Source organism: Oryx dammah, unplaced genomic scaffold (assembly GCF_014754425.2).
Source record: "Oryx dammah isolate SB20612 unplaced genomic scaffold, SCBI_Odam_1.1 HiC_scaffold_28, whole genome shotgun sequence".
Classification (NCBI taxonomy): domain Eukaryota; kingdom Metazoa; phylum Chordata; class Mammalia; order Artiodactyla; family Bovidae; genus Oryx; species Oryx dammah.
Genome location: NW_024070212.1, coordinates 15,789,014 through 15,802,996, shown reverse-complemented (window position 1 = coordinate 15,802,996; position 13,983 = coordinate 15,789,014). Strand labels below are relative to the sequence as shown.

The window sequence follows — 13,983 nt, the reverse complement described above, 5'->3', positions numbered from 1 at the left end:
CTCAGTGCCCTGGAGCCTGTGCTCCACAACAAAAGAAGCCACTGAAATAAGAAGCCTGCACAATTCAATGAAAAGTAGCCCCCAACTCGCTGCAACTACAGAAAAGCCCCCACAGCAACAAAGACTCAGAACAGCCAAAAATCAATACATTTTTAAAATGATTTTAAAAAACCCACTGTATTTATATATACTAGCATGATGAATTAGAAGGAGAAAATTTAAATATATATACATGGCTTAAAACATAAAATACGTACAAATGTAATAAAATATCTTCAAGACCTGTATGATGAAAACTATAAGACATTGCTGAAAGAAAAATTCAGAGTCCTAAATAAGTGGGAAAAGTTTCATGTTCATAAATCCTAATAAAAAATATCAGCAGGGAGGAGATGTCTGAAACAGTGGCAAAGCAAGAAACTCCAAGAACCTGTCCCTCCATGCTGCTGCTGCTGCTAAGGCGCCTCAGTCGTGTCCGATTCTGTGCGACCCCATAGACAGAAGCCCACCAGACTCCCCTGTCCCTGGGATTCTCAAGGCAAAAACACTGGAGTGGGTTGCCATTTCCTTCTCCGATGCATGAAAGTGAAAAGTGACAGTGAAGTCGCTCAGTTGTGTCCGACTCTTAGCTACCCCATGGTCGAATATAAATACAAAACTCCTTAAGAGAACACTGGCAAACCAAATCCAGCAGCATATTAATAGGATTATACACCATGATCAAGTGGGAATTTTCTAGTAATTCAAAGGCAGTACAATATATAAAAGTCAGTTACTGTAATATACATATTAGTATAATGAAAGAAAAAAATTCTTAAAAATATTTGAGAAAAATCCAAAGCCTTTTCACAGTAAAACCACTCAACAATTAGGGGTAAAAAAAAACCGTCTTCAATATGATAACGGCCACATATGGAAACTCCACAGCTAACATCTTACTCAGTGGTGAAAGAATGAAAGTTTTTGCTCTAACATCAAAAACAAGATAAGGAGGCCCACTATTGCCACTTCTATTCAATATTGTACTATAAGTTCTAGCCAGAGAAATTAGGCAAGAAAATGAAATAAAAGGTACCAAAATGGGAAATGGAGGACAAAATTACCACTATTCACAGGTTCAGTTCAGTTCAGTCGCTCAGTTGTGTCTGACTCCTTGAGACCCCATGGACTGCAGCATGCCAGGCCTCCCTGTCCATCACCAACTCTTGGATATATTATATATGAAATATCCTGTAAAATCTAGAAGAACTACTAGAGCCAATAAAATAATTCAGCAAATTTGCAGCATACCAGATCCACAGAAAAATATCAGTTGTACTTATATACATTGGCAATAAACAAACTAGAAAGATAAATTAAGGGAAAAAATTCATTACAATAGTATCAAAAAAGAATAAACTACTCAAAATAAACTCAGCCTTGGAGGTGCAGTACTTGTACATTGAAAACTACAAAATACTGCTTGAATAAATTAAAGACAGCCTGAATAAATGGAAAAACATCCCATGTTCATGAATTGGAAGACCTAACATTGCAAAGATGGGCTCGATAAAGGACAGAAATGGTCTGGACCTGACAGAAGCAGAAGATATTAAGACGAGGTGGCAAGAATACACAGGAGAACTGTACAAAAGAGATCTTCATGACCAAGATAACCACGATGGTATAATCACTCACTTAGAGCCAGACATCCTGGAATGTGAAGTCAAGTGGGCCTTAGAAAGCATCACTATGAACAAAGCTAGTGGAGGTGATGGAATTCCAGTCGAGCTGTTTCAAATCCTGAAAGATGATGCTGTGAAAGTGCGGCACTCAATATGCCAGCAAATTTGGAAAACTCAGCAGTGGCCACAAGACTGGAAAAGGTCAGTTTTCATTCCAATCCCAAAGAAAGGCAATGCCAAAGAATGCTCAAACTACCACACAATTGCACTCATCTTACACACTAGTAAAGTAATGCTCAAAATTCTCCAAGCCAGGCTTCAGCAGTACATGAACCATGAGCTTCCAGATGTTCAAGCTGGTTTTAGAAAAGGCAGAGGAACCAGAGATCAAATTGCCAACATCTGCTGGATCACAGAAAAAGCAAGAGAGTTCCAGAAAAACATCTATTTCTGCTTTATTGACTATGCCAAAGCCTTTGACTGTGTGGATCACAATAAACTGTGAAAAATTCTGAAAGAGGTGGGAATACCAGAGCACCCAACCTGCCTCTTGAGAAACCTATATGGAGGTCAGGAAGCAACAGTTAGAACTGGACATGGAACAACAGATTGGTTCCAAATAGGAAAAGGAGTACATCAAGGCTGTATACTGTCACCCTGCTTATTTAACTTATATGCAGAGTACATCATGAGAAACGCTGGGCTGGAAGAAGTACAAGCTGGAATCAAGATTGCCGGGAGAAATATCAATAACCTCAGATATGCAGATGACACCACCCTTATGGCAGAAAGTGAAGAGGAACTAAAGAGCCTCTTGATGAAAGTGAAAGTGGAGAGTGAAAAAGTTGGCTTAAAGCTCAACATTCAGAAAACGAAGATCATGGCATCTGGTCCCATCACTTCATGGCAAATAGATGGGGAAACAGTGGAAACACTGTCAGACTTTATTTTGGGGGGCTCCAAAATCACTGCAGATGGTGACTGCAGCCATGAAATTAAAAGACACTTACTCCTTGGAAGGAAAGTTATGACCAACCTAGATAGCATATTGAAAAGCAGAGACATTACTTTGCCAACAAAGGTCCGTCTAGTCAAGGCTATGGTTTTTCCCGTGGTCATGTATGGATGTGAGAGTTGGACTGTGAAGAAAGCTGAGTGCCAAAGAATTGATGCTTTTGAACTGTGGTGTTGGAGAAGACTCCTGAGAGTCCCTTGGACTGCAAGGAGATCCAACCAGTCCATTCTAAAGGAGATCAGTCCTGGGTGTGCTTTGGAAGGAATGATGCTGAAGCTGAAACTCCAATACTTTGGCCACCTCATGTGAAGAGCTGACTCATTGGAAAAGACTCTGATGCTGGGAGGGATTGGGGGCAGGAGGAGAAGGGGATGACAGAGGATGAGATGGCTGGATGGCATCATGGACTCGATGGATGTTAGTTTGAGTGAACTCCGGGAGTTGGTGATGGACAGGGAGGCCTGGTGTGCTGTGATTCCTGGGGTTGCAAAGAGTTGGACACAACTGAGCGACTGAACTGAACTGAACTGAACACTGTTAAGATGACAACAATCTCCAAAGTGATTTACTAATTCAATGTAATTGCTATCCAAATCCCAAGGGCCTTTTAGGAAAAAATGGAAAAGCCCATCCTAAAATTGATATGGAATTCTAAGAGATCATGAGTGGCCAAAACAATCTTGAAAAAGAACAGTTAGAAGACTTTATATTTCCCATTTCAAAACACAATTCAAAGCTACAGTGATCAAAGCAGTGTGGTACTGCAAAAGGACAGACACACAGACCAATGGAATAAAATTGAGAGTACAGAAATAAGGTGACATCTATAGTTAACTGGATTTGACAAGGATGGCAAGAGCATATAATAAGTGGGATGAGTCTCTCTGACAAATAGCGCTTGCACAATACAAAACCCCAAAGTCCCCATCAAAACACTATTAGATTTATTAAATGCATTTGGTCAAGTTGCAGGATACAAGATTTATATACAGAAATTTGTTGCTTTTCTATACACTAATAATGAACTATCAGAGAGAGAAAACAAGAAAATAACCCCATTTACAATTGCATCAAAAAGAATAAAATAAACAATTCCAAAGAGGTGAAAGACTTATACTCTGAAAATACCATAACACTGGTGAAAACAACTGAAGGCAATACAAAGAAATGGAAAGATATCCCAGGTTCATGGATTGGAACAATTATTAAAATGTCAATACTACCAAAAGCAATGTATAGTTTTAATGCAATCCCTATCAAAACACCCATGATATTTTCCAAGAGACTAGAATAAACAATCCTAAAATTTATATGGAACCACAAACTACCCCTAATAACCAAAGTATGTTGAGAATAAAGAACAAAGCTAGAGGTATCACACTCCCTGTTGTCAGACTATACTACAAAACTACAGTAAACAAAACAATATGGTCCTAAGACTTCCCTGGTAGCCCAGCAGTTAAGATTCCATGCTTCCACTGCAGGGGACATGGGTTTGATACCAAGTCACAGAACTAAGATCCCACAAGCCATGTGGTGCAGCCCCGCTTCCCTGCCAAAATATTATATAATAACTAAATAGAGAACTTGATCACCAGATGGTCAATAACAAAATTAGACTGATTATATTATTTGCAGCCAAAGATGGAGAAGTGCTATATAGTCAGCAAAAACAAGACCGGGAGCTAACTGTGGCTCAGATCATGAACTCCTTACTGCCAAATTCAGACTTAAATTACAGAAAGTAGGGAAAACCACTAGACCATTCATTATAACTTGAATCAAATCCCTTACGATTATACAGTGGAAGTGACAAACCGATTCAAGGGATTAGATCTGATAGACAGAATGCCTGATGAACTATGGACAGAGGTTCGTGATATTGTACAGGAGGCAGTAATCAAGACCACCACCAAGAAAAAGAAATGCAAGAAGGCAAAATGGTTGTCTGAGGAGGCCTTACAAACAGCTGTGAAAAAGAAGAGAAGTGAAAGGCAAAGGAGGAAAGGAAAGATATACCCATTTGAATGCAGGGTTCCAAAGAATAACAAGGAGAGATAAGAAAGCCTTCTTCAGTGATCAGTGCAAAGAAATAGAGGAAAACATCAGAATGGGAAAGACTAGAGATCTCTTCAAGAAAATCTGAGATACCAAGGGAACATTTCATGCAAAGATGGGCACAATAAAGGACAGAAATGGTATGGACTTAACAGAAGCAGAAGATATTAAGAAGAGGTGGCAAGAATACACAAAAGAACTATACGAAAAAGATCTTCACGATCCAGATAATCACGATGGTGTGATCACTCATCTAGAGCCAGAATTCTGGAATGTGAAGTCAAGTGGAACTTAGGCAGCATCACTACAAACAAAACTAGTGGAGGTGATAGAATTCCAGTTGAGCTATTTCAAATCCTAAAAGATGATGCAGTGAAAGTGCTGCACTCAATATACCAGCAAATTTGGAAAACTCAGCAGTGGCCACAAGACTGGAAAAGGTCAATTTTCATTCCAGTCCCAAAGAAAGGCAATGCCAAAGAATGCTCAAACTACTGCACAATTGCACTCATCTCACACACTAGTAAAGTAATGCTCAAAATTCTCCAAGCCAGGCTTCAGCAGTACGTGAACCATGAACTTCCAGATGTTCAAGCTGGATTTAGAAAAGGCAGAGGAACCAGAGATCAAATTGCCAACATCTGCTGGATCATGGAAAAAGCAAGAGAGTTCCAGAAAAACATCTATTTCTGCTTTATTGACTATGCCAAAGCCTTTGATTGTGTGACCACAACAAACTCTGGAAAATTCTTAAAGAGATGGGAATACCAGACCACCTGACTTGCCTCTTGAGAAATCTGTATGCAGGTCAGGAAGCAACAGTTAGAACTGGACATGGAACAACAGACTGGTTCCAAATAGCGAAAGGAGTACGTCAAGGCTGTATATTGTCACCCTGCTTTTTAACTTATATGCAGAATACGTCATGAGAAATCCTGGGCTGGATGAAGCACAGACTGGAATCAAGATTGCCGGGAGAAATATCAATAACCTCAGGTATGCAGATGACACCACCCTTATGGCAGAAAGCAAAGAAGAACTAAAGAGCCTCTTGATGAAAGTGAAAGAGGAGAGTGAAAAAGTTGGCTTAAAGCTCAACATTCAGAAAACGAGGATCATGGCATCTAGTCCCATCACTTCATGGCAAATAGATGGGGAAACAATGGAAACAGTGAGAGACTTTATATTTTTGAGCTCCAAAATGACTGCAGATGGTAACTGCGGCCATGAAATTAAAAGACTCTTGCTCCTTGGAAGAAAAGTTATGACCAACCTAGACAGCATATTAAAAAGCAGAGACATTACTTTGCTAACAAAGGTCCGTCAAGGCTATGGTTTTTCCAGTGGTCATGTATGGATGTAAGAGTTGGACTATAAAGAAAGTGGAGCACTGAAGAATTGATGCTTTTAACTGTGGTGTGGGAGAAGACTCTTGAGAATCCCTTGGACTGCAAGGAGATCCAAGCAGTCCATCCTAAAGGAAATCAGTCCTGAATATTCATTGGAAGGACTGATGAAGCTGAAACTCCAATACTTTGGCCACCTGTTGCAAAGAACTAACTCACTGGAAAAGACCCTGATGCGGGGAATGATTGCAGGTGGGAATAGAAGGGGACAACAGTGGATGAGATGGTTGGATGGCATCACCGACTCAACAGGCATGAGTTTGAGTAAGCTCAGGGAATTGTTGATAGACAGGGAAGCCTGATGTGCTGCCGTCCATGGGGTTGCAGAGTCGGACACGACTGAGCCACTGAATTGAACTGAACTGAAATAGAGAACTTGAAATGACTACGAGTAAAAAGAAGAAACATTAAAAATTATTAATGGTATCTCATAGATCATTGGTGGGGATATAAAATAAAATAATATAGCCATTTTAGAAAAATGGTTTGTCAGTTTCTTATAAAACTTAACATGTAGCTACTATATGACCCAAGAATTGCACTCAAGCATTTTTTCTTTATTAATTAATTTTATTTTTTTTTGGCTGTGCTGGATCTTCATTACTGCATGTAGGCTTTCTCTAGTTGGGGTGAGCAGGAGCTACTCTCTAATTGTTTAATTGTGTGCAGACTTCTCCTTGCAGTGGCTTCTTTTGTTTTGGAGCACAGGCTTTAGGCTTGTGGGCTTCAGGATTTGCAGGTTGTGAGCTCTAGAGCATGGGCTCAGTAGTTGTGGCACACGGGCTTAGTCACTCTGCAGCATATGGAATCTTCCTAGACCAGGGGTTGAAACCGTGTTCCCTGCACTGGCAGGCAGATTCTTCTCCACTGTACCACAGGGAAGTCTCCACTCTTAAGCATTTTATCCCAGAGACATTAAAACATATTCACAGCAAAATCTATACAACAATGTTGTTGTTTTAGTTGCTAAGTTGTATCTGACTCTTTTGCAATCCCATGGATTGTAGCCCTCCCAGGCTCCTCTGTCCATGGGATTTTCCAGGCAAGAATACTGTAGTGGGATGCCATTTCCTTCTCCAGGGGATCTTCTCAACCCAGGGATTGAACCCTCATCTCTTGCACTTCAAGCAGATTCTTTACCACTGAGCCACCTGGGAAGCCCACAAGAATCTTTACAGCAGCTTTATTTATAATTGCCAAATAATAGCAACAACCCAAATCACCCTTAGTAGGTGAATAGTTAAAATCCAGTACATCTATACAATGGGATATTATTCACCAATTATTTTTATTCAGTAATTCTTAAAATGATATAGTGATACACTCAACAATTTGGATTGATCTTAAGGGCATTTTTCCTTTCTTTTAAAAAAATTATTTACTTTTGGCTGTGCTGGGTCTTCACTGCTGTGCACAATCTTTCTCTAGTTAGAACTGGCAGGAGGTACTCTTCATTGCAGTGCATGGGTTTCTCATTGCAATGGCTTCTCTTGTTGTGGAGCATGGGCTCTAGAGAATTCAGGCTTCAGTACTTACAGCTCATGGGCTCAGTAGGTGTGGAGCACAGGCTTAGTTGCTCCACAACATGTGGGATCTTCCCAGACCAGGGATCAAACCCGTGTCCCTTGCACTGGCACGTGGATTCTTAACCACTGAACCACCAGGGAAGTAGTTTTATTTTAAACTTCCAGATTTTATTTTAAATTTCCCAATCAAAAGGAAACTTACACACCTAAATAAAAAACAAGACTACAAATCAAGATAGTCTGCAGGCCACCAGATTGTGATCTCTGTCATACAGGCTTCTATAAAACTATGGCAAGAAGGCTTCCCTGATGGCTCAGTTGGTAAAGAGTCTGCCTGCAATGTGCGAGACTTGGGTTAAGAAGTTAAGAAGTGAAGGGACTTCCCTGGAGGTCCACCCCTTCATGGATCATAGCCTTATCATGGCAAAGGGGCTTGCATAACCCAGTGAAGGCACGAGCCATGCCATGTAGGGCCACCCAAGACGAGCGGGTTTTGGTGAAGACTTCTGACGAAACGTGGTCCACTGGAGGAGGGAATAGCAAACCACTCCAGTATTCTTGCCATGAGAACCCCCTGAACAGTATGAAAAGGCAAAAGATATGACACCAGACAATGAGCCCCCAACCCCAGGTCAGAAGGTGTCCAATGTGCTACTGGAGAAAAACTGAGGGCAATTTCTAACAGCTCTGGAAAGAATGAAGTAACTGAGCCAAAGCAGAAATGATGCTCAGTTGTGGATGTATCTGGTGGTGAAAGTAAATCTGATGCCGTGAAGAACAATATTGCATAGGAACCTGGAATGTTAAGTCCATGAATCAAGGTAAATTGGACATAATCAAGTAGAAGACGGCAAGACTGAACATCAACATCTTAAGAATCAGTGAACTAAAATGGATGGGAATGAGTGAATTTAAACCAGATGACCATTATAGCTACTACTGCGGGCAAGAGTCCCTTAGAAGAAATGGAGCAGCCCTCATAGTCAATGAAAGAGTCCAAAATGCAGTACTTGGATGCAAATGTAAAAATGATAGAATGATCTTAGTTCATTTCCAAGGCAAACCATTCATCATCACAGTAATCCAAGTCTACACCCCAACCACTGATGCCAAAGAAGTTGAAGTTGACTGGTTCTCTGAAGATCTACAAGACTTTCTAGAACTAACACCAAAAAAAATTGCCCTCTCAATCATAGGGGACTGGAATGCAAAAGTAGAAAGTCGAGAGATACCTGGCAAGTTTGACCTGAAGAACTATGGACAGATGTTCATAACATTTGTATAGGAGGCAGTGACCAAAACCATTCCAAAGGGAAAAAAATGCAAGAAGACAATGTCTGAGGAGGCTTTACAAATAGCTGAGGAAAGAAGAGAAGCAAAAAGCAAAGGAGAAAGGGAAGGATACACCCAACTGAATGGAGTGTTCCAGAGAACAGTAAGGAGAGATAAGAAGGCCTCCTTAAATGAACAAAGCAAACAAGTAAAGGAAAACAATAGAATGGGAAAGACTAGAGGTCTCTTCAAGAAAATTGGAGGTATCAAGAGAATATTTCATGCAAGGATGGGCACAATAAATGGCAGAAATGGTAGGAACCTAACAGAGGCAGAAGAGATTAAGAAGAGGTGGCAAGAATACACAGAAGAACTATACAAAAAAGGTCTTAATGACTGGGATAACCACAACGGTGTGATCTCTTAATTAGAGCCAGACATCCTAAAGTGTGAAGTGGGCCTTAGGAAGCATTACTACAAACAAAGATAGTGGAGGGGATGGAATTCCAGCTGAGCTATTTCAAATCCTAAAAGATGATGCTGTGAAAGTGCTGCACTCAATATGCCAGCAAATTTGGAAAACTCAGCAGTGGCCACAGGACTGGAAAAGGTCAATTTTCCTTCCAATCCCAAAGAAGGGCAGTGCCAAAGATTGTTCAAACTATTGAACAACTGCACTCATTTCGCATACTAGTAGGTTATCCTTAAAATCCTTCAAGCTAGGCTTTAGCAGTACATGAACTGAGAACTTCCAGATATACAAGTTTGGTTTAGAAAAGGCAGAGGAATCAAAGATCAAATTGCCAACATTTGCTGAATCACAGAGAAAGCAAGACAATTCCAGAAAAACATCTGCTTCATTGACTATGTGAAAGCCTTTGACTATGTGGAAAATTCTTCAAGAGATGGGAATATCAGATCACCTCATCTGTCTCCTGAGAAACCTGTATACAGGTCAAGAAGCAACAGTTAGAACTGGACATGAACTACAGACTGGTTCAAAATCGGGAAAGGAATACAAGGCTGTATATTGTCATCTTGTTTATTTAACTTATATGCAGATTACATCACATGAAATGCTGGGCTGGATTAATCACAAGCTGGAATCAAGATTGCTGGGAGAATTATCAATAACCTCAGATACGCAGATGATACCACTCTAATGGCAGAAAATGAAGAGGAACTAAAAAGTTTCTTGATGAGGGTGAAAGAGGAGAGTGAAAAAGCTGACTTAAAACTCAACATCCAAAAAAAGATCATGGCATCCAGTCCCATCACTTCATGGCAAATAGAAAGGGAAAAAGTGGAAGCAGTGACAAATTTCCTTTTCTTGGGCTCCAAAATCACTGCAGAGGGTAACTGTAGCCACAAAATTAAAAGACACTTGCTCCTTTAAAGGAAAGCTTTACAAACCTAAACAGTGTATTAAAAAGCAGAGACATCACTTTACTGACAAAGGTTCCTATAGTCAAAGTTATGGTTTTTCTAGTAGTCATGTACAGATGTGATAGTTGGATCATAAAGAATGCTGAGTGCTGAATAACTGATGTTTTCTAATTGTGGTGCTAGAGAAGACTCTTGAGAGTCCCTTGGACTGCAAGGAGATCAAACCAGTCAATCCTAAAGGAAATCAACCCTGCATATTCATTGGAAGGACTGATGCTGAAGCTGAAGTTCCAATACTTTGGCCGTCTGATGTAAAGAGCTGACTCACTGGAAGAGACTTTGATGCTGAGAAAGATTGAAAGTAAAAGGAGAAGAGGATGGTAGAGGATGAGATGGTTAGATAGCATCATCAACTAAATGGCTATGAATCTGAGCAAATTCCAGGAGATAGTGAAGGCCAGGGAAGCCTGGCAGGCTGCAGTCCATGGGGTCACAGAGTTGGACATGACTTAGCAATTGAACAACTGGTGGTCCAGTGGTTAAGAGTCCACCTGTCAATGCAGGTGACTCAGGTTTGATCTCTGGATCAGGAAGATTCCACTTAGTTGCTGTGGAGCAACTAATCCTGTGCGCCACAACTACTGAGCCCACATGCTTCAACTACTGAAGCCTGCGCACCTAGGTCTGGTGCTCTGAAACAAGAGAAGCCATTGAGATGAGAATCCTATGAACCGCAAAGTTTAAACTTTACGGGAAGCCACCAAAGGAATTTAAACAGTAAATACATAATAATTTTTCCAGTTTTTGTAATATCATTCTAGCTACAGACAATATTGAAGGTAGGAGTATCAGTTTAGAAGCTACTGTGAAAGTCTAGGTGAAAGATAGCAGTGTCTCCTTCACCTAGTAAGAAATGGATTTGAGAGATTTTGAGAAGAACTGACTTAGCATTCAATGATGTACTGAATGAAGGAGGAGAGGGAGAAGGCAGAGTCAAGGGTGACTCTTGGGATTTCGCCTCAAACAGCTGGGGAAGGATCACTGGAGAAAAAGTAGCTTTACAGAGGGAAACAAATCTGACAGACTGTTACAAGTCGGATATCTGCATGTTTTTAGAGGCATTGCTAAGTCGCTTCAGTTGTGTCTGACTCTGTGCGACCCTAGAGACGGCAGCCCACCAGGCTCCCCCATCCCTGGGATTCTCCAGGCAAGAACACTGGAGTGGGTTGCCATTTCCTTCTCCAATGCAGAGAAGTGAAAAGTGAAAGTGAAGTCGCTCAGTCGTGTCTGACTCTTCACGACCTCATGGACTGCAGCCCACCAGGTTCCTCTGCCCATGGGATTTTCCAGGCAAGAGTACTGGAGTGGGGTGCCATTGCCTTCTCCTTAGAGGCATTAGAAACAGATAAATTCCTTATCCTTTCACCCAGTAACTCCATTTCTGGTATTACACCATATAAAAATTAACCAAAAGGAATAACAATTGCCTGAAGATACTCAGTTATGCCATTTACAAAGTAAAGAACTGCTACAAGTGCAAAGTTGGTGGCATGGTTAAACAACTGGCATATTAACCCTATGTATTTTTAGTACAAAATACTCTTATGTGGATCTGATGACACAAGGAAACATGCATATGGAATAATTTTTAAAGGAACCTCAAAGGACACATACACAAAATGACCACAAATGCAGATACAGGCAATAACAGAGACTGAAATGGAAAATCTGCAGAGGTATAAACTACTGAGTGTACTGCTTGTTAGTTTATTTTGTGAAAGATAATGGTGAGATATGCTATATATGTGCTAGCACATCAACAAATCAAGCAAATCTTGTCAGTATTCTCAGGATTCAAAAAATGTCCTTTTAATTCCTACCTGGTAAACGATAGAAGTCAAAGACGCATTTATCACGACCATACCATCTTTTAGAGCTTTTACAACATGGTAAGATCCATTCACAGTAGTTAGCTGTTCTTCAAAGTACTCCCTCAGGAACTGGTACATAATCCTGAGATTCTGAAAATCAGCCCAGAAGTAGCACAAATATGAAGAGATGTGTTTTTTTTCCCTAATGCTATTTTAAACTCAAATCATTAAAAAAAAAAAAAAAGTGTGACTATGCATTCTGGGGCTTAAAGAAATAAAAATAAAAATCTTTGCTCACCCTCATCAAATTCTAAGTTGGAAAGATGTCATTTTAAAATAGTTTTTGAAAGATCCATTAATGATAAGCAATTAGAAATAGTAAGCATCAAAGCTTACGTCAATTTTAGTGTGATTTGTGCCATTCCAGAAATTGACAGTTGGAGGTAGAATGGGGAATGGATGCTGGAGAATGACTACAACATTTTATATCTAATGATCACACTATAAAACTCTGGTAACTTCTCTGAAATGAAGTTTTATAATAAGGATCCCATCCAAAGTGTTACCCTTGGTGCCAACCTCATCTCTTTCCTATAATTCTAACCAAGTTGTATCTTTTACTTCTGGTTTAGTATTCCTCAAGGATAGAACTACTTAATAATAATAATGATAAAGTAGTAACTTGCATTTTCTGAAGGCAAAATCTGGAAGCAAAAAAAAAGTCTTCCTAGCAAAAAGACTGCCCACTGAAGGAGTTACCCTTAAGGGGGCTAGAAAAATTCAAAAGATAGACTCACGTCTGAAATATAGACCTTTGTGCTGCTTTTATCAAATACTTCTACTGTAATAACATAGACCTGTCCCACCTCTAGACTCCATCGGTCTCCAGGTTGGACTGTGAAACCTGTACACAAATCAATAAAGAAAAATATCAGAAGAGGCCATTTTTCTATAATGAATTTTATAAATACAAACTTTAAAAAGCCATTTAAAGAGCAAAAGTCACCAATAGATGGAGATGGTTTCCAAAGTAGATCCTTTAGTTCCCTCTGTAAAACTGTATAATAATTTGGGGTTCCAAACATCCTAGTTTAACTTAGTTCATCTCAGGTATAAAAGAAGCATTCTCACTTACATCTGTATACAAATACCATCCACCCTAAACCCACAATTTTGCTCATTTCTGATATGTCAGGCAAGACTTCAGCTGCTTCAGTCAGATTCATTGCTTCATGTGGCTTAAGGACATAGGTTTCTTCTTTCTTTGTATGAAGTCTCTTTTCCTAGTCCAACATTGTATTACATGGAATTTCATACCTTTTCAGTCTATTTCAAGATGCTTTACTCTTGCAAATAGCATTTAACTAGAACAATGTGAGAAAACACGTCAAAGTAAGGTTGAATTTGAAATTAGCTAAGTCTTAAAATGAAGCACTCTAGTCTTTAATGCACTCATTTCAGTGGCATACTTTAAGTTATTTGGCTTTATGAAAATCATTATCTAAAAATACCTAAAAAGCCAGGCTCTACAACATATATGGTGCAATTTGGGAGTCCAGACACAGATCGCATATGGACATCTTAATTTTTGTTTAAGGAAATTTTATGAGCTAGATTTGGGTGAAAAGAAAAATATAAGCTACCAAAATAAATAGATAAATAAGCCCACAAACAAAAGCAAGTAAAAATTCTATCTTTCATTATCTCTTAGAAAGCAAAACTTAAATGCATACATTCTGAGAAAAATATGAGGGTTCAGTAATCACAGGTATCAGGTATTCTTGA

At 39.7% G+C, this 13,983-nt stretch overlaps 1 protein-coding gene across 1 annotated transcript in view; it reads right to left on the bottom strand.

Annotated features, from left to right (window-relative positions):
• Positions 1-13,983, bottom strand: part of NUP210L (nucleoporin 210 like) — a 94,672-nt gene that overhangs the window by 63,481 nt on the left and 17,208 nt on the right. The window contains 3 exon segments of the mRNA XM_040230561.1: positions 12,208-12,348; positions 12,996-13,102; positions 13,710-13,778. Coding sequence (XP_040086495.1) covers positions 12,208-12,348; positions 12,996-13,102; positions 13,710-13,778 — 317 coding nt within the window.